General features: G+C 31.3%; 2 protein-coding genes across 2 annotated transcripts; both read left to right on the forward strand.

Moving 5' to 3' along the window:
• The first annotated feature begins 5,386 nt into the window (after nt 1–5,386).
• Nucleotides 5,387–7,032, forward strand: LOC123226971. Its single transcript, XM_044651562.1, has one exon. The coding sequence runs from the start codon at nt 5,662–5,664 to the stop codon at nt 6,877–6,879; it is 1,218 nt and encodes a 405-aa protein (XP_044507497.1). The 5' UTR covers nt 5,387–5,661; the 3' UTR covers nt 6,880–7,032.
• An 8,275-nt stretch (nt 7,033–15,307) lies between these two features.
• On the forward strand, nt 15,308–21,307 carry LOC123226662 (putative germin-like protein 2-3). Its single transcript, XM_044651166.1, has 2 exons — nt 15,308–15,419; nt 20,772–21,307. Exons 1-2 carry the CDS (start codon nt 15,308–15,310, stop codon nt 21,305–21,307), a joined length of 648 nt encoding a protein of 215 aa, XP_044507101.1.
• Nucleotides 21,308–27,689: the final 6,382 nt, after the last annotated feature.

Below are 27,689 nucleotides of genomic sequence, written 5' to 3' on the forward strand. Positions count from 1 at the left end.
TCAATTTATTTATTTAGATCTCATCTATTGACAATTACAAGTGATTTATAGTGAAATCTTAAATCTACTGACAAGTTCACTTGATAACTAGTCTTTTATTTCTTTCGTTTGGTTAATTACTTTGATGAATTTGAATTAATTTGTTGTATTTTACTCATTTTTTTGGATTAAATATTTGGTCTCTCTAATTAATTCGAATTTTAAAACAAACTAATACTTAATAACCAATCCATGTAGAACAAATATATTTCTATATTATTTGATTGACTCGTACATTTATAACTCATATGCAACAATCTTCAATTTCCAAAGTGCAAAAATTGTTCCATCAAAGTGTGGAATTTCAAATTTTGAAGCATTCTTTGTTGTCTTTGCTTCTAAAAAAAAGTAGAAATTTAAAGAACTATTTTCAAGAGGATTTAGCTCCATACCATATTCATAGTCAAGTCTTTGGTGAACAACAATTTGGAAATAAAGGTAAAAATAAGGCCAAATGACTATTGCCCACCCAAGGTTTGATGAAATGATGATATCCTGCCATTTAAGTATGAAAAAAGTCAATTTATCCCCCATCTCTTAAAGTTAATCCGTAGTTTTAATGATAAAAAAATATTTATGTTATTTTATCTAAACATCATAATAAAAAGTATAAGTGAGTTTGTAAACATGATTTTTCAAAACTTAGAAGAAGGCAAATGCACATTTTCCCCTATCTTGTTTAGGAAATTCCTATATTCACCTCATATATTTTAAAAAATATATTTATAATCCTAATAGTCTTAATATGACATTTACACCTCTAATTTGTTCTATTATATTCATTTTTTAGGGAATAATTGTATTTCTTTAAAATGAGCATATTGAAATTTAAAATTTTCAATACACCATATGACTTTTTTAGCATTATTATGTGTACACATTTTTTGCATATAAATATAAAATTTTATGTATTGAAAATGAGTACATATAGATTTCTAAAATAATAAAACTATATATATTCATTTTTAGTATATAAATAACACTGATGTGTGTATACAGTTTTATTGATATAATAATAATAATGAGACTAGAGTAATATTATGTATACACAATTTCAGTACATAAATATATACACACATGGATATGTTATGAAACAATTATATATTACTTTATTATTAATTAAAAATCACTCAATCAAATTATGACACGTTGATATGTGTATATATTTGTGTACTAAAAAAGTGTTTACATAGTTTTATTGGATAAGACTATGTCACCTCTACAACATTCTCTCCCACACCTTTTATTGATTTGGGAACTTGTATAACGAACAAGAGCCCCACTTTGGTAGGAAATTAGTTGTTTCAACTTTAATGCTTGAAGGCTAGCCTTTTAAGTTGTGTTACTTGTCTTTATAAACCGATGACCCAGTCCATTACTGTTGAAACTGAAATTTTAGGAGTTTGGATCAAATTTGATCAACTACCTAATGAACACAAGTTTAATGAGAGTTTAAGGGTTTGGATCCAAATTTATTCAATCAACAAATTTAAATGGATAATTGACCAATTGCTAAATCTAACAACTTTGAATGAGTTTATATTATTACTTATATCATATCATATCATTTGATGTTGAAGTAGACTTTTGGAATAAACAGGGATGTCGAAAAAGATGAATTTAACATCATTGTTTCTCATCAGGTTTAATATTTCTCATCCTATTGTTTGTGTCTCTAATCTTTGCTTGAAGGGATCATGGTTTGTTATTAGGGTTTTTGTGTTAAACCATTATTCTCTTGTTTGAGATCTACAATGACGATTTTAAAAGATGGATAAAGATGTGTTAGTATTATCACATTAAATATCGATAATCAAGCAAACCATCAAAATGGAAAGAGTTACCATCAAGTTAGTGTCAATAATGTTGTTCAACGCAGACATTGATTTCGAAGCATGATGAAATGTTACAAATTCAGTTTGGTTAGGTTAGCCAGTTTTAAAAAATAAACAACCGATAATCAAACTAAAAAGACGATTTTTTATATTTTTAAATAAATAGTCGAACCAAATTTTCAAATAATGTATTTTTTGCTCTAATGTTTTATTTGAAAATCAATTCAATTTAGTTACTAAATAATTTGAAACACCCATGTTCTTATGGATGCTTGCCAATGCTCTTGTTAATACTCAATTAAATAGTACTATCCTAAATAAAAAAAAATGGTTTCTTGTGTGAAAACCAACGAATTGGATGCCAAGGCATAATTAATAATGATACTGATCTTATGTCTAAATGAATGGTCAAAATTCACCCAACCATAAAGGGTCTATAAAATCTTGGTATAAATGCCAAGCCAATGCACAATATTAATATCACTGATTATATATATTAAAATATAAATAAATGTGACATATTCTTAAAAGAGGGGGGGGGGGGGGGGGGGAGGGGTGAAGTAATTAAAAAATAGCAATTTGTGTGTAAATAGTAAGTTTCTCATGTTAAATATTTAAATGTAATAAAGGGCAAAAAAAAATAATAATAAATAAATAAAACAGCTGTAATCAAATTTAAAATCTCAGCTTTCTGAGAGCAGAGTAGTGGCCAAAATTTGAGTCAACCTCTAATCCACTTGACCACCCTCATCAAATACTATCACGTGCTTCTCATTTTTATGTTTCTTTCTTTTCTTTTCTTTTTTATTTAATCATTTATTATGGGCCCACTGAATAATCCTTTGGCCTATCAACCCACACACGCTCAAATTATGTCATGCTTGGCCCCTAAATTTTGGGTCCCATTTTTTTTTTTAAATAATTTCTTCATGGTTAGATTAAATATATGTTTTGTCTTTAACACCAGAGTTAAATCTAAATTGAATCAATTTGGTCTCAAAATTAAGTTAATTTAAATTTATTTAATTCATATTTATCCATATTTTAGATTCAAAGGCTGATGCACATATTTAGAAATATATTTTTGATGGGTTGAATTTTATTATTATTATTATTATTATTATGTAAAATCCCAAACATTTAAGTGATATTGTGTTTTATAAAATTCTAGGGATTAATTGGTACAAAAATAAAGCTTATATTAATTTAAAATTTTTGAACTGTCCAGTGTAATTCAACTGAGTGCTAACATTACCATCTTGTTTTTTTAAATTTTTTTCATTAAATAATGGTGGAGGCGAAAACACGTTTTTCTTTAAAATAAATAAATAAATAAATATCTCCCTAGCAAATGACAAATTGGTTTAATAATGGGAGCCAGCAAGAATAAGTTTCTACAAATGTCAATTTTAAGGCACAACTTTGTTATGCTAATTAGACAAATTAATTTTCTGCCAAAAGACTTATTCCGACCCAACGCACTGGGAAAACCGAACTCGTATCCTTTAACTTTTAAAAACTTAAATATTTATTTATAAGTAAATTTTTATTAAAAATTTCAGTTAATATTAAGAGTAAAACTATTCTTTATTTAAAAAATTTTAAAAATTAAAATTTTATTATATATATTTTTTTTAGTTTAAAAAACTCACAATTTTCCACCTCTACCCAAAGTTTGAAAAGTAACATGGGTTTTTTTCACTTTTCTCGCACATTAATTTGTCGTCTCTGGTTGTCATTTGTCTTTTCTCCTATTTTATCTCTTTTTTTCCTCTTCAGCTGTTTTTGTCTCAGACGAAGATGAACGATCTTTAGTTGAGATGAAGATGTGTCGTCTTCGTTTGAGAATAAGGTGATTTTGTCTTTGCCTTAATCGAAGACGATCAAAAAGGGAAGAGAGAGAGATCAGGAGGGAGAGATTAAACGAAAGGGAGGAAGATTGACGGTCAAATATGGTGAATCATTACCAAAGAGAAGAAAAACAAACCCTAAGAGGTATTTGTCACTTTTCAAATTTTAGGTTAGAAGAGAAATTATGAAATTTTTAAACTTTGGGTAAAAATGTGATAAAACTTTATTTTTTCAAATTTTTAATAAATAATGATTTTATTTTTAATTCTAACTGAAATTTTAACAAAAATTTATTTGTAGGTGAGTATTTAAATTTTTAAAAATTAGAAAATAGAAGTTTGAGTTTGCACTCTACTTTGGTGTGAAAAAGTCTTTTGATGTTAATTTTCTTTTCTTCTTAGTTAGTGAGACTCACAGAGATAAAATTAATATTCATTAAAATAATTTTGCTTAATAGCAAAGTTAATCTTTTAGAAATAATCACATAATAAAAAATTCCCATGTTGTTAAAAAATAATAATAAAAATCCTGCACCACTATTTTAGAGGTGAAAGGATATTTATTAATGTTATAATATAAATTATAATGATCACTATCAGCAAACTGAAAATGAGCATTTTGTTATTAAAAAAAATAAATTCCATTTTTCCTCCTAAGGTTGGGCGGAATTAGCATCTTCAGCCACCAAATGGAAAACTATCAAACTTCCACCCAATTCTATTTTTGATCCATGGCTTTTATAGTTTTTATAACGTTTTTTAGGATAAGTGGGCTTTCTCAAGAGATATAGTAAAGAGAGAGAGAGAAGATCAGATTTAGTTCAAGAGTTAGCTCAATCTTAAAAGTTAATTAGATTCAATTCAATTAAATTTGAATTAATTTAGTTCGGATTTGAATTGACTTCAAACTCAAAGATTAATTCATTTTTGAAATCGAACAAAACTTGAGTTAAGAGATGTTTGACTCAGTTTGACTCAAATTTGATTTAAATTTATAGTTTGAATCTATATTTTAGATTTGTGATTTAATTTTAGCTCAATTTATAGTTTGAATATGTGACTCAAATTTATAACTTAGATCATGATTCAAATTGAGACTTATTTACAAAATAATATCGTTTTGTCTATTATTGTATATAAAAATATTGTTTTATTAATTAATTATAAACTTCTACGAATTTAAGTAATAAATTTGAATCATAAATGTAATCTATAAATTCGAGTTAAAATCAAATCAAATCGAATTAAATTATTTTTTATTTGAACGGAATTTGAGTTAAGGGATATTCATGCTTGACCCAATTTGTATCTATCCTTAACCATTTACAATTTGTTGAGTTTGAAGCTTACTATATGTGTGAAAGAAAGAGCGGCAATCGATGAGAGAGGTGCGATTTTGATCAATAGATCACACCTTTTTGAATGAGATTTGGGCCTAATGGCACCATTAATTAAATCTCAATGGAAACCTGTAGTCTCGCTAAACATGGGGTGAGAAATAATTTTACTCTATTTAAAATCGTAAAAGATTTTTTTTATCATTTAATTAAATTTCAGTTAAAATAAATATTTACCAATAATAATAATAATAATAAATTTCTCTTTTCTTCCTCTAAACGAAATAGACAGAAAAAACTATAAATGAAACAAGAGACCGAAGACCAAACCACTCTTAATGATGTTCTTGCCGTCGCTCTCGCACGCGGCAATCTAAATTTCTCCGCGTTATTGTTTTTCCACCCTTTTCTCTTTCTCTCTGAGTTTTTCTTAGGATTCTGTAATCATATAAACAGCTCCATCATTAATATTTCTTCAACAATTTTAATAATCTTTATGCAAATTGTGCCGCTTCTCTTTTTGTCTATGGTGTGAAGTTCGCTTTATTTCGAAGAAGAAGAGGAGGGAAGAGAGACAGGTATCAATTTATCAACATAAGCATGCCTTTGCCCTGGAAGAAGACCGGTAGAGTTTCAAGATTTTCACGTTTGGTAGCGGGTCTTCATCACTCGCCTAAACGCGGCGGATCTCTGGTCGTTGAGACTGGTTTTCCCACCTCTCTGGTTGATCTCTTCGTCAAGAACAAAGATCGCTTGAAAAAACCGTCGAAAAAGAGGTCTCCACCGTATTCTCCGCTTCAAACCGCCCGTCCTCCGCCGCCGCCGCTATCTCCGGCGCCGTGTCAGGTGTCTCCGGATGGTTTGGAGTTGAATTCGGCGTCTGGGTTTGAAGCAACGAGGCGTAATGTTCAGGATTTGGCAGTGATAAATGAATGCAATGGCGGTGGAGAGGGGTATGGGATGTTTGAGAAGCGGGTTTTCGGGGTGTTTTTGAAGATTTTGATGGTGGCGGTTGTCGCTTTGAGTACTAAAAAGATGGCCGTCGGGATCACAATGTCGGCGTTCTTGTTGTTCTTGGTCCAGTATGCCGCTGGTTCTGGTGCTTTGGTTTTCTTGAAGCCGTGTTCGAAAGCAAGAGCAGTGCTCAATTCTTTCGTGGTAATGATTAAAGTTCTGTATTTTTCAAATTCTATCTCGAAGGAGGAGATTGATGAAGTTGATGATGAGATTCAGAGATGCAACGAAGACTCATCAGAGGGCCAATTGATTGGTACAAGCGATGTTTGTGATTCTTTTGAGTTTGTTGATGAGATTGCTTTGAAGTCTCCGGGGAGAGAAATTCAGGTTGCAGATTCGAATTGTGATGGGGAGCAGTGCGATGTTTTGATATGTAAAAAGGATAGAAGCAGAAGTGAGAAATTAAGAAGGAAATTTGTTAAAAAATTTGTTCCTAAGAAACTGCGTGATGCAAAGAAAGAGTGGAAGAACAGAGAAAGGGAGAAGGAGAGGGAAAAGAAAAAGGAAAAGGTGTCCGATTCCAACAGCGAGATCGGTCTTTCTGGCATGAAAGATGAAAACTTGCAGAAGATCAGTGATCAAGAACAAGACTTTGTAGTTGGTAATAGCCAGGTCGAAGTGGGTAAGGCTGTGGAGATTGTTGAAAGAGAAAGAAAGGTAAATTCAGGATATTTTTGGATTCTTCTCTTTGTTGTTCTTGGTGGACTTTTAGGAGGCCGGGTTCTAGCACTTTTGTGTACACTTGGTTGGTGTTTGATGCTAAAATTGGTGACTCTATGTAGAAGAAATGGTGATGTGTAAAGAAAGATTGAGTGATCTTTAAGCCTCATATTGTAAATTGGAAAGAAAGTTCAGATGTGATGAGATGTCCAACCTTTCTGTTGACAGATTCAACTTGAGGTGTTGTATTCTGAACTGTAAATTTAATCATACCAAGAACAGATTATTTAGTTATTTGGTCTTCCATGCTTATAAACAGGCTGCTTTAATTTGACCCTGTTATCTTTCTGACCATTGTCTTGTTATCTTCCTTATAATTACTTACAATTTGATGCTTTAGTTCTAAAGTACTATTGCCGGTTATCTTTCTCCTGTCAAACTCTCTCATCTTCTTTCTTCTTGCCTTGGCAACTGCAGCCCAGTAGCCCACTGAGCTTTCATCGTTTCAGTGAAATTCTCTGCCTGATGCAAGAGTCCACCCTACTAAACAGATCAATTAGACAAGCAAAGTGCTTCGGTCGAATTTTGTCGACTCCTACCATCCTTCTGAACAACTCGCAGCCTTCAAAAACTAACCCAGAATGACTACAGGCCACTGACAGAGCAACATATGTGGCTTCATTTGGCAAAATTCATTGGCTTTTCATCTGATTAAAAACTCTCAATGCTTCCTTTCCAAGACCATAATTAGCTAAGCCCTCGATCATTATCGTCCAAGTGAAAACAACTTTGCAACCCATTTTGTAAAACAAAACCAAGTAAGCTCTAGACATCCACACTTGGAATACATATCAATAAGAGCTGTTTTCAAAATAACATGTTGCTAAATCTACTATTCCATTTGCGACACAATTCTTGATCGAAATCGTATGGGAAACCACATCTCTCCTGGAAACCATTTCATTAAACGCTCTTTCTTAAAGCTGCACCAATCTCTCTACACTTTTTTAAGTACATTTCCAATGGCGCATTCTCCCAACCCAACATACATTCAAGGCCTACTTCTGTAGAGTAGCAATAAACTCTACCAAACTCCGACCCGCCTGGCTTGTGCACAAGTAGACAAGAATCACCAAAGTGATCCTATCAGCTCTGATTTCTTCAAAAATCAACCTTTTAAACAGCTCCTACACCTCAATAAAACAATCAGAGCTGTCATTACAAATACCTAGAAGCATACTTCGGCTGACTATAACTCTGTGAGGTATTCCATCGAATACAGCACCATGCAACTCTGAGTCTAGACCATATTTGGCGACATGGGCATGTCATTCCTGACCCTTAAAGAGGCGACACAACACCGAAACAGGCTTTGGGAAGAGGAATAGTTATCTGGGTGGGTTAAGTTTGTTTAATGGAGAAGTGGTTGTAAATGAGAAAGGCTCTGAGGTGTGTGGGGCTTTTACAGTAGGCTTTAATAATGCAATTCCATGTCGGTGTGGCATTGAAGAGGCCATTGGTGATGGCTTGGATGAGACCGGGATCTATAATTTTAGCATTATCAGTTGTAGCACTTTTTAGGGACACGAGAACATGTTGTAAGTGCTTGCTGCACTTCAGGGGCTGTTATTTTCCTGAAATTTATTGGGGTTTCATTGTTCTTTTCTACATAAAAGTGCAAGCTGGTGGTGGAATTAGAGCTAGACCTGAACCGAGTTAGCTTGGACTCATAAGCTAATTAGGCTCGGATTAGTTTAAATTAAATTTATTTCGTTTAAATTAAATTTATTTCGTTTAAATTTGAGTTGAGTTTAAGCCAAAAGCTTTGGTTCATTTTTTAAATTAAATCAAACTTGAGTTCAAAAGAGGTCGGCTCACTCTAGCGTATAAGTTGGGTTGATGGTTTGATTCGAATTATATTAAATAATTGTTAAAATAATATTATTTCATCCATTATCAGATAAAATAAAGTTTGTTAATAAATCACGAATTCAAATCATAAATTTAAGATACAAATCTAATTCACATATTTAAATCATAAATTCAAACCGAACTTAAACTGAACTCAATTTAAACTTAAACTACCTTTAATTTTGATTTAATAAAGTCAAATCAAATTTAATTTGAATTATTTTTAATTAAAGGTGATTAAACTGAAGTAGGTTCCTATTCACCTTTATTGGTGGTGTCCTAGGTTGATTAAGACACAGGGAAGTTACCAACTCAGTGGCATACAATTTGAACTTGTTGGAGAAAAGTTTGTCAAATTGGATAGAGAAAATCACTATGTCCCTCCCAAAGTTTGGGAAAGGTTATTTTTACCCCTTTAATTCTTTAACTATAAATCCTTACCTAAAACCTTTATAAAGGAATAGAGCTTTAACACAGAGTTAGAAAAGACAAATGACCATGTTATGTTTAATTATTTAAAATTATTTTATTACCCCTAACGCACTCGTAGGTAATTTCATTGATTTCAACTTTTGAATCATATTAAAAAGGTGTAATTTGAGAGATTTCGATTGAACACATACTTTTTTGTGAGATCTGATGATACATGTTGGAATTTTTTTCATTTTATAATTTTTTGAAAGAGAAATAATATTTATATTATTTTACTCTTAAAATTTTCTAATGAAAATGGATTTTGAGTGGATGTTTGTACTTTTTGACCAAAATACAATAAGAATAAGATTAGATAATATTAAAATTATAACATTTTGTAAGCTTATGGATGATATATTTATATAATATAATAGAAGTGGAATAAGATTAAGGGCACTTATATTTTTAACCTTTCTGATAATTGGTCTCAGTTGAGTGGCTTGCAAGCTACCATGAAATTGTCTTTTATCTTTTCTGGCTACAGTCAGATGAACAAACAAGGACAGTGCCTGCATTTTGTCACGAACTGGCAGTTGTGAGCATGATAGTGAGTTGTCCCAGTACATCCCCTATTCACGCAAACACAATCAAATAATTAGTTCATAAAAGTTTAATTTAAATTGATAAATTTTTAAAAAATAATTTTTAGTTTAAATTATAATTTGAACAATTTTTAAATCAAACTAAAATGTAAACCCTTTTTTTCTGAAAAGAATATATAACTATATTTAACAAAATTTTTCAATACATAATTAGGTGTACAATTTATTTTTCTTATTTATTTTATTATTTTCTTTATATATATATATTTTGTGTGTGTATATATACATATATATATATGATTTTAATAATTTTAAATTGTAATTTAAATTGGATCAAACTATATTTTTTTTATTTTAGTTTGATTTGAAACTTCAAATGGTTTTGTTTGGTTTGAAAATTTTTTAAATTATTTTTTAAATTTAATTTCAAAAAATTTTTAAATTATACCAAATTAGGCTATACATGCCAGTGCAATCAGGCCTCCAGGTGCAACATAATCTTGGACATGTTCAACCCACTTTTAGTGAAGATAGCAATCATGTCCCAACAAACTAGAGTTTTCTAAGATGCGTCGAAGATGTTTATAATGGGCTAGTGGGTAGAGATATTTTATTGGCCAAAGGACAATTTGCCACCCAAAGTATTCTCTAATCTTAGTGTTCACCCCTTAATTATAAAAATCTCAAACACTGACATATAAACAGTTAAAATTCATAAAACTTTAACCCTTTAAAATTTTATCTTTTTTTCCTCCCTAACCTCTAAAAACTAAAAATTTTCTCTATAGGCCAAATTTTAAAAAATGACATTTCTCCCCCTAGGGTTTAGTTTTTAAACTTCGACACCATCTCCGGTAGCATCTCCTTTCTCTCCCTCCAACAGTCACTCCCTCACCATCTTCCCCTCTGACCGGCAATCCTAAACCCACCATCTTCATCTCCCCGACGAAGACGAGATCTTTTGTCTTTTACAAATCTCATTTTCGTCTTTCTTGATAATTGGGTAAGAACTTGAAATAAGAGGATACTTTGAAAGGGAATAAGTCCATTGGCCTATTTTATTTGTACAATGTATCTAGAATTTTCTCATAGACAATTGTGTAATTTTTTAGTTAGATATTTTTTATGTTTGTGCTTTTATAAGTGGTTAATAGTATAACATTTGTATAGGCAGAAGTTATAAGTGGTGATGGCAACGAGAAGACGTGGGGAGAAAATTAATACCCTTGTCTCTATCCTTGTTGAGGATATTAATCTTCATTTTTGACCCATCTCCGTTATGGAAATAACAAGAATTCCCTATCCCCTCTTTGTGAAGAAAAATTTTCTTCCTGTCTTTACGAGAAAAAATTTTCTCTTCGTATTCTTAAACAAAATATTTTATTTAAATAACAAAATTAATAAAATAATATCAATCTAATATTTCAAATATCAACAAATATTCAAATATGAAATATCTATAAATATTAATAAAACAAAAACATAAATAAATTTAAAAAAACATAAATAGTTTAAATTATAAAAATATGTTAATATTTTAAGTAAATATATTAATATAAAGAGGTAGAGATAGAGGAGGACGGGGACTGGGTGGGTGGGGTGGGCTAGAGATAGGAGGAGACATATGAGTTCTTATCCCTAGTAGCAGAGATTTTTTTATTCTCTGACTCCATCTTTTTTCCCGTTTATATCAATAAATCTTCTGTTTGTTAAGGTCGGGGCCCTAAATTTAAATCAAAATTGTTATCTCTAGTTATAAGCAAGAATAGGCAATAAGATTCATATTTTTAGCATTTTTCTCTTTTGTTCTCTGTGTGCTATTTTTACTGTGTAATCGGGGAGGGAGAAGGCTGAGTTGGCTTAGAGATTTAGCTAAAGTGCCGCAAAAGAATTCCGTGAACGATCAGCCTGTGACAATTTACACAACTATTTATAAGAAGAAAACATAATTGATTTGATTTAGTAGTACCTGCATAGTGGAATCTGGTTTGAAATGGAAAGATAGAAATTTGGGATGCTCATTGTTGTGATACGAGAAAATTTAACAAAACTTAAACTTGATCAAATATTGTTAAAATTTTATGATCAACAAATGTCTGTATAATAACAGCGTTATACGGTAAGTTCTTAGTCTAAAGAGCATCTTCTTAATTGAATTAATTGGATTGAATTAAACAATTCGAACAATTGAATCAGAGAAAAATTAACTTTGACCTAATCAATATGAAAATTCAATTTTTTAAAATTCATTCTTATGATTTAAACCCGAAACCTCAAATATGTATCATCAAATTAATTTTATTTTAATAATAAAAATAATTCAGATTATATATTTAATAATAAATTATATAAAATTATTTTAAATATCATTTTTAAACAGTTAATTATTCTGATCACCTGTAAGCTATTTAATAACCAGTTGGATCATACCTCCCCCTTCACTAAGAAGATGTCTGATTTGGTTTAGAAAATATTGGCTACAATGCCATTAGACTCGTCTATGCTTAAGCAATTTATAGATTTTTCATCGTATGCCATCTGCCTCAGATCTGAAAATTCTTCCTTGCATGTAATAATAACCGTCGCAAGTTTATGTACTAAGTGAATTTTGGACAGTTTTAATGTATTCCATAACTTGACGTGCATGTAAGTCTTCCGCAAATAAATATTTTATGTTTAGCCCACCGTCAAATTAAACTTAACATGAGAAATTGGAAGCAGGCGGCTGGAACTGAAGGGAAGCAGACGGCTGGGAAAAAAAAAAAGAAAATAGGTTATGTATCAGATTGTTTTCTTTTTAAATAACTAGGTTGGTTATGGGTCGGGTACCCGGCTCAGTGTAGTTAATGCATTAACCGGATTGGTTCTGAGTCCTAAGAGCAAGGAACCAGAACCTGTAGGTTCCTTTAATTTAAGGAAAATTGAAATTTTTATCATTATTGTAATTCATGTATACATAAATATCACTCATTCTAAAACTTAAATAAATATACTACAATAGTAATCTACTTCCTCAAAATATCCCTCATTCTATTTTTATGCAAAGATTCTCTTTTTTTCTCTGTAATTTTTTTTCTATTTTTTCTCATCTTTCAAGTGATAAAAGAATCATATAGAAAATAGAATAAGTGTTTTAAAAACAAAAGAAGAAAGGAAAAAATTGAAAAAGAAAATGGATTTCAGATTAAAAATTCTTAACTGAAAAAAAAAAGTTAAAAAGATTGGCCGAATAACGTCAACCCTTTTCATTATATTATATTTTAATTATAATATAATATAATATATTATATTATATTATAATATGTTAATTATATAATATAATTATAATATAATATAATTATATTATAATATATTTATATAATATTATATAATTAATATATTATATAATATAATTAAAATATAATTATATTATATAATTAACATATTATATTATAATATAATATAATATAATTATATTATATAAAAAAGGGTTGGCCTCAAAACTTAAAAAGGGTTGGCATGTGGCCAACCCACGCTAACCCTTTTTATTTATTTTTTAACTTTTTAACTTTTTTTTTTTCAATTAAATGCTAATCTTTTATTTTTTTCAATTAAATCATATTAAATAATCTTCTTTAATCGTCATTTCTTCTAGGATATAAAGTGGATGTGGTTAAATTTTTGTGGGTTGTTTTTTTTTTTTATATCTTTACTTTGAAGAATTCTTAATCTGAAATTCATTTTCTTTTTTAGTTTTTTCCTTCCTTCTTTTGTTTTTGAAACACTTATTCTATTTTCTGCATGATTTTTTTATCACTTGAAAGATGAGGAAGAAGAGAGAAAAAGTTGCAGAGAAAAATCTCTGCATAAAAGTAGATAGAGGGGTATTTTGGAGAAGTATATTACTGTTGTGGTATATTTATTTAAGCTTTAGAATGTATAACATTTATGTATACACGGATTATAATAAAGGTAAAAATTTCAATTTTTTTAAATTTAATATCCAGAACTTACCCTATTTTCTTTGGTTCTGAGTAGGAATCGAAACCAAACATGGGGTACCCGACAGTTCCGGTTCCGAATGGGTAGTTCGCTCACTCCTTTGTATAAACATGTTTTTGATGTATTTCAACCCTAGTCACTCTTTTTTCTCTGTAATTGATTCTTGATTTCCCAAAATGGAGTCCACTAAAGGAAAAATGGCTGGCATCTACAAGCTTAGTGTCCATGCAGTAGAAGCCATTAACCCTCACTGCCACGAACATTGATCTCACCAGATCTTAGATTAAACGCAGAATCTTGAAGCAAGCTAGGCTCAAGGGCTGCAGCGATGGCGGCTAAGAAACTAAACACCAACATATTCTGGGCCATTTTGATCTGTCTTTTATAGGAACGCATTTTGTAGAGAAAACGTCTAAATCAGTTAAAGAAATCCAGGAATGAGAGGGCGTACGTTGAAGCTTGAATTGTTTTAAAGTCTATACAAATGATAAAGCAGAAGAAGATTCGAGGAAAGTTCTGGGGAGAGAAAAGATTCAGGTGCCGACGAAGCCTGAAGCGTGTTGAAATGGTCTACATACTTAATGTCTGCGGTTTATGGATAGGAACCTTGTGCGTTCGTATAAAAATAATAACAGGCCTCACACTCAAAGTGCTCTTTGTCGTAATTTCACTGTCCATTGGAAAATTTGGCCTTGGTTTTTTGTCTTCAATCATATTTTCTAGATCCCTTCTCGGGTTCGATATGACCAGGTAAGCTATCGTTGTCTGTGTCAACTTTTAATTATTGTCCAGTAGCAACATTATTAGATGGTTATCTTAAAATGAAAAACTGAAGATTAAGCTAGAAAAAAGAAGCTCCAGAATGAGAAATGGTTTTGAGAAATGCACGAAGGTCTATTCATATACCTTTGCTGCTCTCCAAAGCTACAACAAAACAGTTTTATCTAAATTGTTCAGAAAGATTTTAAGGAAAGAAAGATTAGTCACTTCAATACAAATAATTTTGATAACTTAACGGATTCACAATATATAACATATAAGATATTTTTATAACCCTAAACACTTTTAATTTAGTATTTTATAACTTTTGCATACATTTTGCAAAATTAGGATTAAAGGATTATATTTTGTTCATGTAAAATTAAATCTTCTACATAATTCTAAAATCTGATGGATGCAAGTAGAGTTTTGGGTGTTTGTTAGCCAAGAAAATGTAAGTTGAGATGTTTTGTGACACGGATTTCCGGCATAAATTATCAGTTTGTATAAATTGTATTGTAAATTTGTAATTATTAGGCCTACGTTTTTTTCAGTGTACATTTCAAACATTAGGGCTTTTTAATAATTAACCAACGCTTTACAACGAAGAAAACAAATCGCCTGAAAATTAAACATTTGGATTGAAGGTTTTTGTCTTCTCTATGAGCCTGGTTTAGGCTGAAGACTTCAACATTTCAGGAACATGCAATCCACACTTTGCTTTCTTTATCATTGACTTATTCTCTCTTCATATAATAATATGTCCATTCACATTCTAAACCACTTCTACTTCGCCTATATATGGAGACTCCTTGATATTCCAGCTTAGCAACTGCAACTGATCTCTTAATTGGTACTAATTTTCTTTTAGATTTTCGTTTGAGAGTTCAGGAAACTTTGAGATGGCAAAGAGGACTCTCTTACTCGGCTTGCTAGCTATCACTTGCACTCTGGCCATTGCAAATGACCCTGGTCCTTTGCAAGACTTCTGCGTTGCTGACACTAATAGCTCAAGTACGGACTTCGATCTCCTAATTATTTATAGGGAAATTTTAAAAATTAGGCAAAATTAAAGGGGTCTAAGAAAATTGCCCAAAAAATTCAGGTTTAAGCAAAAATGCCCAGGTTTTGTGAAATGACGAAAATACCCCCATATATAAACACAGCAAATTTTCACTGTACAATTCAAAGAAAATTCGAAATGCCCAGGTTTTGTGAAATGACGAAAATACCCCCATATATAAACACAGCAAATTTTCACTGTACAATTCAAAGAAAATTCGAATTTTTAACGCATCCCACGGCAATCCCACGGCGAACGTCATTTTCGCCGATTTGCTTGCTTTCCGGCAACCGAAAATGGAAAATAATATTATCACATCTCCCGTAATCTTGTTTGGATCAAGTTATTGCTCATATTATTGAGATTTGATTGAGATTTTTCGGTTTGAAATTTTAGGGTTTACGGTTTGAACAATGCTTAAAATGTTTTGATTCTTGGTTGTTTTTGTTGAATTAATTGAGGGGTTTTGTGTTATACAACGTGTAGATTCGATTTATGTGAAAATCGGTGGCTAAAACGACCAAAATTTGGCCGGAAATGACTGCAGAAGAGATCGGCAGTCGACTGGGAACAGTGTTTCCCACGTCAAAATCAATTATCCCACGTTCAGCCTAATTTCGGGGGGGGGGGGGGGGGGGGGGGGGAACTTAGCTTTTTAAAACAATTGGGGCGACGTGGGAATTCCTTAGCCCACGTGGGGTTTTTTTGAAATTTATCACGTCAACGTGAGTTTTGCAAAATTACGAAAATGTCCATATATATAACACAGAAAAAAATTGCTATTTCCCACGTTAATATTAGTGAAATTACTGTGCATTTCTCTCAAATTTCAAAGCATTTTCACGTCACCACGTTCATCCCACGGGCGATCTGATTTCCGTCGATTTTCTTGATTTTCGGCACCCACAAATGGCAAAGAAGGTTAGTATATCTCCCTTAATCTTGTTTGGATCAAATTATTGCTCATATTATTGAGATTTGATTGAGATTTTTCGGTTTGAAATTTTAGGGTTTACGGTTTGAATAATGCTTAAAATGTTTTGATTCTTGGTTGTTTTTGTTAAATTGATTGAGGGGTTTTGTGTTAGACAAGGTGTAGATTTGATTTATGTGAAAATCGGAGGCTGAAACGACCAAAATTTGGCCGAAAATGACTGCCGAAGAGATCGGCAGTCCGACGTGGGAACAGTGTTTCCCACGTCAAAATCGTCCAGTCCACGTGCAGCCAAGATTGGCTGTTTTTGGGGGGGAAAAGTAGCGTTTTTAAAATATTGAGAAGCTGGGGAAATTCCTTAGAACACAGTGGACCTTTTAGATTTTCAGTTTTCATGAGGGGGTAAATTGAGATTTTTCTTATCTAGGGTTTTTGATTGTGTATTTTTCGAATTTTATATCCGTTTTTTCTGTTCTAGGGTTTTTCAACTTTTAGAATTCGAATTTCAATTCCGTTTTTTCGAATTTCATCGTTTTACGCGATATGGACTCGTATTTTTAAGATTTTCGAAGGATTTTTCGATTGTTCCCATTCTAGGGTTTTTCAACTTTTAGAATTCGAATTTCAATTCCGTTTTTTCGGATTTCATCGTTTTACGAGATATGGACTCGTATTTTTCAGATTTTCGAAGGATTTTTTGATTGTTTCCATTCTAGGGTTTTTCAACTTTTAGAATTCGAATTTTAATTCCGTTTTTTTGAATTTTATCGTTTTACGAGATATAGACTCGTATTTTTCAGATTTCCGAAGGATTTTTCGATTGTTCCCATTCTAGGGTTTTTCAATTTTTAGAATTCGAATTTCAATTCCGTTTTTTCGGATTTCATCGTTTTACGAGATATGGACTCGTATTTTTCAGATTTATGAAGGATTTTTCGATTGTTTCCATTCTAGGGTTTTTCAACTTTTAGAATTCGAATTTCAATTCCGTTTTTTTGGATTTCACCGTTTTCCGAGATATGGACTCTTATCTTTCAGATTTTCGAAGGATTTTTCGATTGTTCCCATTCTAGGGTTTTTCAACTTTTAGAATTCGAATTTTAATTCCGTTTTTTTGGATTTCATCGTTTTACGAGATATGGACTCGTATTTTTCAGATTTTCGAAGGATTTTTTGATTGTTTCCATTCTAGGGTTTTTCAACTTTTAGAATTCGAATTTTAATTCCGTTTTTTTGGATTTCACCGTTTTACGAGATATGGACTCTTATCTTTCAGATTTTCGAAGGATTTTTCGATTGTTCCCATTCTAGGGTTTTTCAACTTTTAGAATTCGAATTTCAATTCCGTTTTTTCGGATTTCATCGTTTTACGAGATATGGACTCGTATTTTTCAGATTTTCGAATGATTTTTCGATTGTTGCCATTCTAGGTTATTTCAATTTTTAGAATTCGAATTTCAATTCCGTTTTTTTGGATTTCACCGTTTTACGAGATATGGACTCGTATTTTTCAGATTTTCGAAGGATTTTTCGATTGTTGCCATTCTAGGTTATTTCAATTTTTAGAATTCGAATTTCAATTCCGTTTTTTTGGATTTCATCGTTTTACGAGATATGGACTCGTATTTTTCAGATTTTTGAAGGATTTTTCGATTGTTTCCATTCTAGGGTTCCCAATCTTGTTTTTTAAGTTTTGTCATTTCCTTTTTGATTATTTGGTATTTTTCATCTTTTTATGTTTTTTCCACGTATACATTTGTTTACATATTTGTTTTTACTCATGTCTAACGAATTTTTTACATTGTCTCAGGATATTTCTCGCAAAAGAAGACGGGTTGACAGCGAGCTGCGAATCCCTGACGAGACCAGACACTTCCGGGCAGAGGCGATATGTCGTGCACAGCGTGCTGCATTATCTCGGATTACTGCTACATTGACCCCAGATCAGCTACGACTATTTGAGAGGACATGTTTCGGGTATCTCCTTCGTTTAGCCGAAACCAAATTCTCCGGGATGTTGGTTCATGCGTTTATACTCCGACAGTTACATCGACCCTCTATTAGAGACGAGTTTTGGTTCAGGGTTTATATATATTTCTATTATATTCAATTGGTTAACGACAACGATAAGTAACTAAAATGTCTCATTGTTTATAGGTTTTCATCCCTATAAACTTCGAGAACGCACATTGGGTCGCCGGAGTTATAGATTTCCGTGAGTGGTCGATTACGGTGTACGATTCAGATGTTTCATATTCGGGGAATATAGGGACTCTGGAGCAGCGCATGCGACCGTACATGACCTTTATTCCCGCGTTATTAGAGGCGACGACTTTTTGGACAGCTTCTAGGAGGACTCCACGACGTGATCCCCTCACTTTACATCGAGCGTCGGATGTCCCTCAGCAGGGGTTGGGCTCCGGTGACTGTGGCGTCTTTATGTTGCGATTTTTTGAGTGTTTGGCGTTCGCACGGAGCTACGTTTTTCCCCGAGAGTCGTCTACCTCTATGCGTCGACGATTAGCGACACAGTTGTATTTTCATTGTATCGAGTAGCTCACGGATGTATATTTATAGTTATTCCTACGTTTAGATGTATATATTTAGTGTATGTTCATATGTATATGATATACTTTATTTGTGGTTATATATGGATGTGTATCGTATTTGAGTTCATTTTTTAAATAATCTTGTCATGAATTCTAAAAGTTGAAAAACCCTAGAATGGCAACAAACAGAAAATCCTTCGAAAATCTGAAAAATACGAGTCGATATCTCGTAAAACGGTGAAATCCAAAAAAATAGAACTGAAATTCAAATTCTAAAAATTGAAAACCCTAGAATGACAACATACAGAAAATCCTTCAGAAATCTGAAAAATACGAGTCGATATCTCGTCAAACGGTGAAATTCGAAAAAACAGAACTGAAATTCAAATTCTAAAAGTTGAAAAACCCCTAGAATGGAAACAATCGAAAAATTCTTCAGAAATCTGAAAAATACGAGTCGATATCTCGTAAAACGGTAAAATCCAAAAAAACGGAACTGAAATTCAGCTTCTATAAGTTGAAAAACCCTAGAATGGTAACAAACGGAAAATCCTTCAGAAATCTGAAAAATACGAGTCGATATCTCGTAAAACGGTGAAATCCAAAAAAACAGAACTGAAATTCAACTTATATAAGTTGAAAAACCCTAGAATGGCAACAAACGAAAAATCCTTCAGAAATCTGAAAAATACGAGTCAATATCTCGTAAAACGGTGAAATCTGAAAAAACGGAACTGAAATTCAAATTCTATAAGTTGAAAAACCCTAGAATGGCAACAAACGGAAAATCCTTCAGAAATCTGAAAAATACGAGTCGATATCTCGTCAAACGGTGAAATTCGAAAAAACTGAACTAAAATTCGAATTCTAAAAGTTGAAAAACCCTAAAATGGCAACAATCGAAAAATCCTTCAGAAATCTGAAAAATACGAGTCGATATCTCGTAAAACGGTGAAATCCGAAAAAACGGAACTGAAATTCAAATTCTAAAAGTTGAAAAACCCTAAAATGGCAACAAACGAAAAATCCTTCAGAAATCTGAAAAATACTAGTCGATATCTCGTAAAACGGTAAAATCCGAAAAAACGAAACTGAAATTCGAATTCTAAAAGTTGAAAAACCCTAAAATGGCAACAAACGAAAAATCCTTTGGAAATCTGAAAAATACGAGTCCATATCTCGTAAAACGATGAAATCCGAAAAAACGAAACTGAAATTCGAATTGTAAAAGTTGAAAAACCCTAGAATGGCAACAAACGGAAAATCCTTCAGAAATCTGAAAAATAGGAGTCGATATATCGTAAAACGGTGAAATTCGAAAAAACGGAACTGAAATTCGAATTCTAAAAGTTGAAAAATGAAAATGCCTTTACAATGTCAAATATCCAAAAACCCCTCATATTTATCTAAAATTATTTTAATCCCCATAATGAGTGAGGATAGTTATATAAATGAAGGGAAGGGTAATTTTGACATTTTAGAAAAAGTTTGAAATAAATAAATAAATATCAAAATACCTTTATAATGTAAAATATCCAAAAACCCCTTATATTTATCTAAAATTACATTAAAACCCCATAGTAAGTGGGAGAGTTATATAAATATGAGGGGAAGGGTAGTTTTGGTATTAAAAAAAGTCATAGGCATTTTTTTTTTTGAAACAGTGATTTTGGGCATTTTGGCTTGAAAATAGTGATTTTGGGTATTTTTGCTTAATGGGGGGGCATTTTGGCCATTTTTTAAAATTTCCCTTATTTATATATGCTTTAATTTTTATTATTAAAGCGATTGATTTTATTTATATGTTCGTGTGATGGCAGCAAGAGTTAATGGCCTAGTCTGCTTGGACCCGAAATCTGTACAAGCCAATCATTTTTACTTCAGCGGACTCCATCTGCCGGGCAACACATCGAACCCAGTTGGTTCCAAGGTGACCCTGGTGTCTGTGACTCAAGTTCCTGGACTTAATACTCTTGGTATTTCAATAGCTCGTGTTGACTATGCACGATGTGGTCTCAACCCTCCTCACTTGCACCCTCGGGCCACCGAGATTCTGACTGTTGTGGAGGGCACTCTCTTTGCTGGTTTCGTCACTTCAAATCCTGAAAACAGGTTCATCACAAAGGTGCTTTATGAGGGCGACGTGTTTGTGTTTCCAGTAGGGCTTCCTCACTTCCAGATAAATGTAGGAAACGGTAGTGCAGTTGCAATCGCTGCCTTGAGCAGCCAAAACCCTGGCGTTATCACCATTGCCAATGCTGTCTTCGGATCAAATCCCTCCATTGCTGATGATGTTCTTGCTAAGGCTTTCCAGATTGACAAGACTGTGATTGATCAGCTTCTGGCAAACTTTTAGTGGACCGAAAATGATGAACCTCGGAAGAATTAACTTTTCAAGTAGAGCAATGTTATATGTACTCAGTTTTTTAGTATCTAATTAAATACTAAGATGATGTGTATGGGATATTACTTTACACTTTATTCAAAATTACCAAATCGCATTAGAACACATTATCCAGATATCTAATTAAATACTTAAAACTGAATATATATAGTTTGATAATTGCAAGTATTCATGCATGCAATCTCCAAAGCTAGTTGGGATCAGCCCTAGGCAAAGGGAGATTTCTTGGGGAGAAAACAGTTAAACTATAAATACCAAAATCAAACTCCCCTCTATTAACTATATGACAATAAATAATCAATCAAAATATGATTTTATCAAACCAAATAATCAAAAATAATTATAATAGAAAAGAACATAAACAAATAATCAATCAAAATATGATTTTATCACACCAAATAATCAAAAGCAATTATAATAGAAAAGAACATTATAATTTAACGTGGAAACTTATTAAATATAAAGAGTAAAACCACGAGGCCTTGTCTAAATGAACTAATCCACTATATCAAAAAAATAGTACAATGTTTTCAGTCTATGAATGAGTATATAACTCTCCAAAACAATAAAGCAAAGAAATAACATAGCTGTAAAAAAATAATGAATATTACAACAAAAACAAATCTCATGTTATAGGCACAAAGCCTATATCTCATAGTACAGGCAAAAAAAAAAAATCTTCACCGTTCAAAATATGACACCAGATGTGCCTAAAATACTTGCAAAAATTGAGAGTAATCCAACGGTAGATAAAAGAGAAAGAGACATTTTTCTAAGAGTTGTTTAAATAAAACTGCTTAGCATAATCAGTCATGTTTCAACACAGATAACTATTTATTTAAAAATCAAATGGCAATCTTCATCGTTCAGAATGAAGAACAATGAGTCTTCTACTAGAAATCCAAAAATCAGAGCAATCCAATAGTGATATTGAGAGAGCAAGAAAATATCCAAGACGATGTTTTTGTCTCTTCTTCTCTCTTCTCTTTATTTTGACTTTAGCGTGTTATTTATAAGTATATGTTGAACTCTTATTTTGACCTAATTTATGAATATAGTGGGTTGGGCTTTTTCATTAAATAAATTTGAATTTCTTCACATAGAAAGGGACTCAAAAACCTAACAAGATACTATATTTTGAATTAGCTCAAAGTATTAGATATTGTAACCTCTGGTGTTTGACTTGTCATCTTTTCATGTTTGAGTCCTTCCTCTTCTAGTTTTTATTTGTGGCGTTCTTGTTTTGGTCATGTTTTTATGTTAAGTTTTTAGTTACTACAAGAGCATTCAGAAATTTGAGAACTCAGGATATTTTAGATTGTTGAGGTTGTAAACTCACAACATTTTTTGTTTTGCCTTCTTTGTAAAATATTTATTTTTTGAGTACAACATTTCATTTTATTCTTTTTGATGTGTGGGAGCCTTCCCTTGTAGGTGAGATCACCTTATTATGTTTCCTTTATTGATGATTGCATTCGTTGTTATTGAGTTTGTCCTATGATACATCGTTTAAACTATTTGGATATCTTTGATACCTTTCGACCTCTTGTAAAAACTCTACATTATGTTATTATCAAATGTTATCGGTGTGATTTGGGTGGAGAGTATTCTAATGCTTTTTCTAACTTACTTGCTAGCAATGGCACTGTTTACTGAACATCTTGTATAAGTTCACCGATGAAAAATGGTTTTGCTAGAAGGAAACATAGACACTAAATCGAAATTGTCTTTTTTTTTTTTTTTCTGTTTTAGTAAGTAGTTACCATTGCATATTCATTTCTTTCGGTTCTTGATAGTTCTCACATTAAGCCTAAGTAATATCTTATTCACATTGATATAGAAGTCTTACCTGTTGCTTCTCGTTCAACTTTTCCTTCTTTAGATCATGATTTTTGTAAGGCTAACATCAATACTAGTGCTCCCTTTGCAGGGTTTGAAATCTGGGAGTGTTTAAGAACAAGCAACTCATGATAGGCTTGGATTCACCCTATATTTATTCAAGATCAACAAAATGATATTTAACCACAAATACGCGAAGAAATATTACCTCTTGATGAAGTTTCAGCTCCAACAAACCCTTCTAAGGTACTTAATTTTGAAGCTTCTTAGATGAAACAGGTGGGTATTTATGGTTTTAAAGCTCTCTTACGAGATTGTATATGTGTGACTCTTTGCAAATTTGTGTTTTCAAACAATTTTGAAACACAAAACGCAATAATTAGGAGGATGATGTGCTCCACTGTGCAAGAGAAATGAGAAAAAAGGCCCAATTTTAATGTAAAAACCCTTCCTTGCGTGTACCAATAACCATGACAAGTTTATTAACTAAATGGATTTTGGACAATTTCAATTTATTCCATAAATTTATATAACATTCATGCAAATCTTCCTCCTATAATTATGTCATGTTTAGCAATAGTGCAAGGTTCAAAATTAAACTTAACTTGACAATAGTGCAAGGTTTTTTTTTTAAGTAAATATAAACATTACACAAAACGTAAGCCCAACGGCACTACACCTAAGCTCACCATCGAAAAAGGAGGATTTATAGTATCTCCACTCATACATTAAACTATTTAATAGATATGTTTAGTGCACATTCCAGAATACCTTTCATAACTGATCTAGTTTAAATTCTTGAACCATTCTAAATAGGTAAAATCATATTAGACTATTTTATTGTCAATACATATTATCCATGGAAACTTTTATCTTCTATCTTGGGGATCCAAATGGAGATATTTTGTTGGGACGAAAATAATCAAACTAGTAAGACTAAAATCAAAATCTTTTCTTTTTGATGCACTATGTGGTAGCAAATAATCAATCAAAATATGATTTTATCATACCAAATAATCAAAAGCAAATATAGTAAAAAAACATCACAATTTAATGTAAAAACCTTTTCAATATGAAGACTAAAACTATGGGCCCTTACCTAGATAAACTAATTAACTATATCCAAAAATAATAATACACTGTTTTTAGCCTACGAATGAGTATATAACTCTTTAAAATAACAAAACAAAAAATAACACAATTGCAGAAAAATAAGGAATATTACAGTAAACTCGTAAGTTTATATCTCATGTTATAGATATAAAAAACAAATTTTTACCCTCCAAAATATAGCACAAAATGTGTCTAAAATAATATTAAAATTTGACAGCAATCTGACAGTAGACAAAAGAGAAAAAGATGTTTAGCATAGATAACTGCTTACTTGAAAAATAAAACGCGATCTCCACCATTCTGAATGAAGAACAATGAGTCTTTTATTAGCAGTCTAAAATTCAGAGTGATCCAATGGTGAAATTGAGAGAACAAGAAAATCTCTCACAGACGGGTACTAAAAAACCAAAATGACATTTTCTTCTCCTCTTCTTTCACTTTTTTTTTTTTTCTGACTTTTGTGTGTTATTTATATGTATATGTTGACTCTTATTTATCTTAATTTATGAACATAGTGGATCCGACTTTTTTCATTAAAATAAAATAAGTTTTTCCATATATGAAGGGCCCTAAAAGCGCCCCAAAAGTCTAACATATTTAATAACAAGTTCCAATACATTCGGTTTTATACCCCTTTTATCTCATAAACATAAGGTATTGAAATCGGTAACATTATCCAACTCCATTACACGGACAACACTTGACTCTTGAATTTAACACTTTTATTAGAGGCTTCAATAATATAATCCAATTAAATTATCTCCGTAAAGTCTATATATACTCTCATAGAACACCAATATACCATTCTGGTTACATCTTTTTCTAGCATCCAATTTTAAATCTAATGAATGATAATTAAATATTTAAAGAGCATTTTATCACATTTGACTAAGTCTCATCATTCAAGACTTTGTAAAACCCTCAAGATGGTGTCCTGTAAACATTTTCGAAGTTATGAATTTCATATTTAAGGAAGAATGTTCTAGTACTTATAGAATTACATAGTTAATCAACCAGGCGTTAGATTTATGAAAATTACTCTATTAAGGTGATTAGAGTAAGCTATTTTTTTTTTTTAAATAAATATTGAGACAATAAGAGAAATTGTGAAGTTATGCATGTAAATCATATTCGGAACTTTTCTAACAATTTTGCATGCTGTTGTGATTTATTGATTAGGGTTAGTTTTGTCTATTTTGTTTTACTCAAGAGACACATTAATATATATTTGGGGGTGATTTTATGGTTTCCATATAGTGTTTAATATAAACTTGGGGTGACTTATCATTTTTATTTTGTAGACAGACCAAACTAATAGTTGTCACGAGGACTATATAAAAAAGATGAGAGGTCGCCATAATTGGGGAGGGGGGCTTTTGCCTAGTTGCAGAAATGACAATAATATGTTATAGTCTCGATGTAGTTGTCTCTATGCGCCGGTGGAATATGTCAATTGTATGTTAAACATGTTTCTTTTTTTTGTTTTTTTCTAATGATGACCTGCACGAAGAAGTCTACATGGTACTTCATTTTATTCTTTCTCATAATCCTAGTGAAGTTTTCAAGCTCAGAAAAACTTTTTATAGTCTCAAATAGGCTCCTTAAACATGGTTTGAGAAGTATTAGTTAGCTTTCATCATGATTAACCTTCGTTTATTAGATGCACCTATGTTGATTCGTCTACTCTTTTTATATGTAGATTAAATCTGGCAGCTCATATTATTGGATTATATTTGTATTGAATCAGTTTAAGTTTCGTATCAGAAACTTTCAAATTTAATCCGATCTGAATTAAAATCGTGTCATAATTTTTTAACCCTAATTCAATCTTTAAATATTCAAATTAATCTGATTCGATCTAAATTAACCCAAATTATCCATTGTTTTACTCTTCAAAATATTTTTCTCATTTTAATTTCTTTATCAAATTATTTCAACCTATTATTACAAAAACACACAATATAATTTTTTGTTTTATTTATAAATAGTCTAAAAATTATATATTAAGAGATTTAAAACACATCAATAATTTAACTAACTAAATCACATTCTTATTAAATAATAAAATAAAAATAAAACATAATTGTCAGAAATATATATTACGCCTACAAGTGTGAAGATTTAAATCCATATTACACAAAACTAATTGGCTTGTGTTAAGGTTCAATTTACATACTTATATACCACTTATTTTATTTAAGTTTATTAGATGTGATGTGGGACTCTCTTTCCTTATTCTTTATTTGAGTCTCCAACACCCCCACTTAAGTGTAAACACCTAGGTTGTTAGACCTGCCTTTTTGGTTTAGCCGATTTTTGGCTGGGTATATTGTCACTTGTATTTATGAACACTTAGGTGGTTAAACCCGTCGTTTGACTTGTGCTATGATACCATATCGGAAATATATATTGAGTTTACAAGTGTGAAAATTGATTTCCAATCCACACACTTATATACCACTCTCTTATGTTCTATTTATTAGATGTGAGACTCTCTTTCTTTATTCTTTATTTGAGTCTCCAACACCCTCGCTTAAGTGTAAACACCTAAGCTGTTAGATCTGCCTTTCGACTCAGCCAATTTTTGGCTAGGTGCATTGTCACTTGTATCCAAGAACACTTAGACTGTTAAACTCATTGTTTGACTCGTGCCCTGATACCATGTTAGAAATATATATTAGGTTTACAAGTGTGAAGATTGAAACTCATATTACATAAAACTAATTGGCTTATGTTAAGATCCAATCCACACACTTATATATCACTCATTTTACTTAAGTTTATTAGATGTAAGACTCTATTTCTTTATTCTTTATTCTTTATTCTTTATTCTTTATTTGAGTCTCCAATACTCCTTCCTAAGTGCAAGTATCTAGGCGGTTAGACCTGTCTTTTTGGCTCAGCTGATTTTTGGCTAGGTGCATTGTGTTTTATTTATAACATTTTGTTTATTTCAACCTACTATTATGAAAACACACAATATAACATTTTGTTTTATTTATAAATAGTCTAAAAATTATATATTAAGAGATTTAAAACACATCAATAATTTAACTAACTAAATCACATTCTTATTAAATAATAAAATAAAATATTTAAATAAAAATAAAACATAATATAAATAATTATAATTATATAAATATACAACCATATGTAATCAGTAAAGATTTCAATAGACGTTGATTTGTCTTTCAATATTTTCATAATTTGTCTCTAATAAATTCTATTAAAGTAATATTTCTCTAAAATATTCGAATCGATTTAGATCATATTAGATTATTTTTGTGTGAATTTTAATACTATTTAATTTAATTTCAAATTATGTTGGATTGATTGAAATAAATTTCGTTTAGAAAAACTTAATTTTAATCTTATTTTTTTT

This window comes from Mangifera indica, chromosome 10 (genome assembly GCF_011075055.1).
Source record: "Mangifera indica cultivar Alphonso chromosome 10, CATAS_Mindica_2.1, whole genome shotgun sequence".
Taxonomy (NCBI): domain Eukaryota; kingdom Viridiplantae; phylum Streptophyta; class Magnoliopsida; order Sapindales; family Anacardiaceae; genus Mangifera; species Mangifera indica.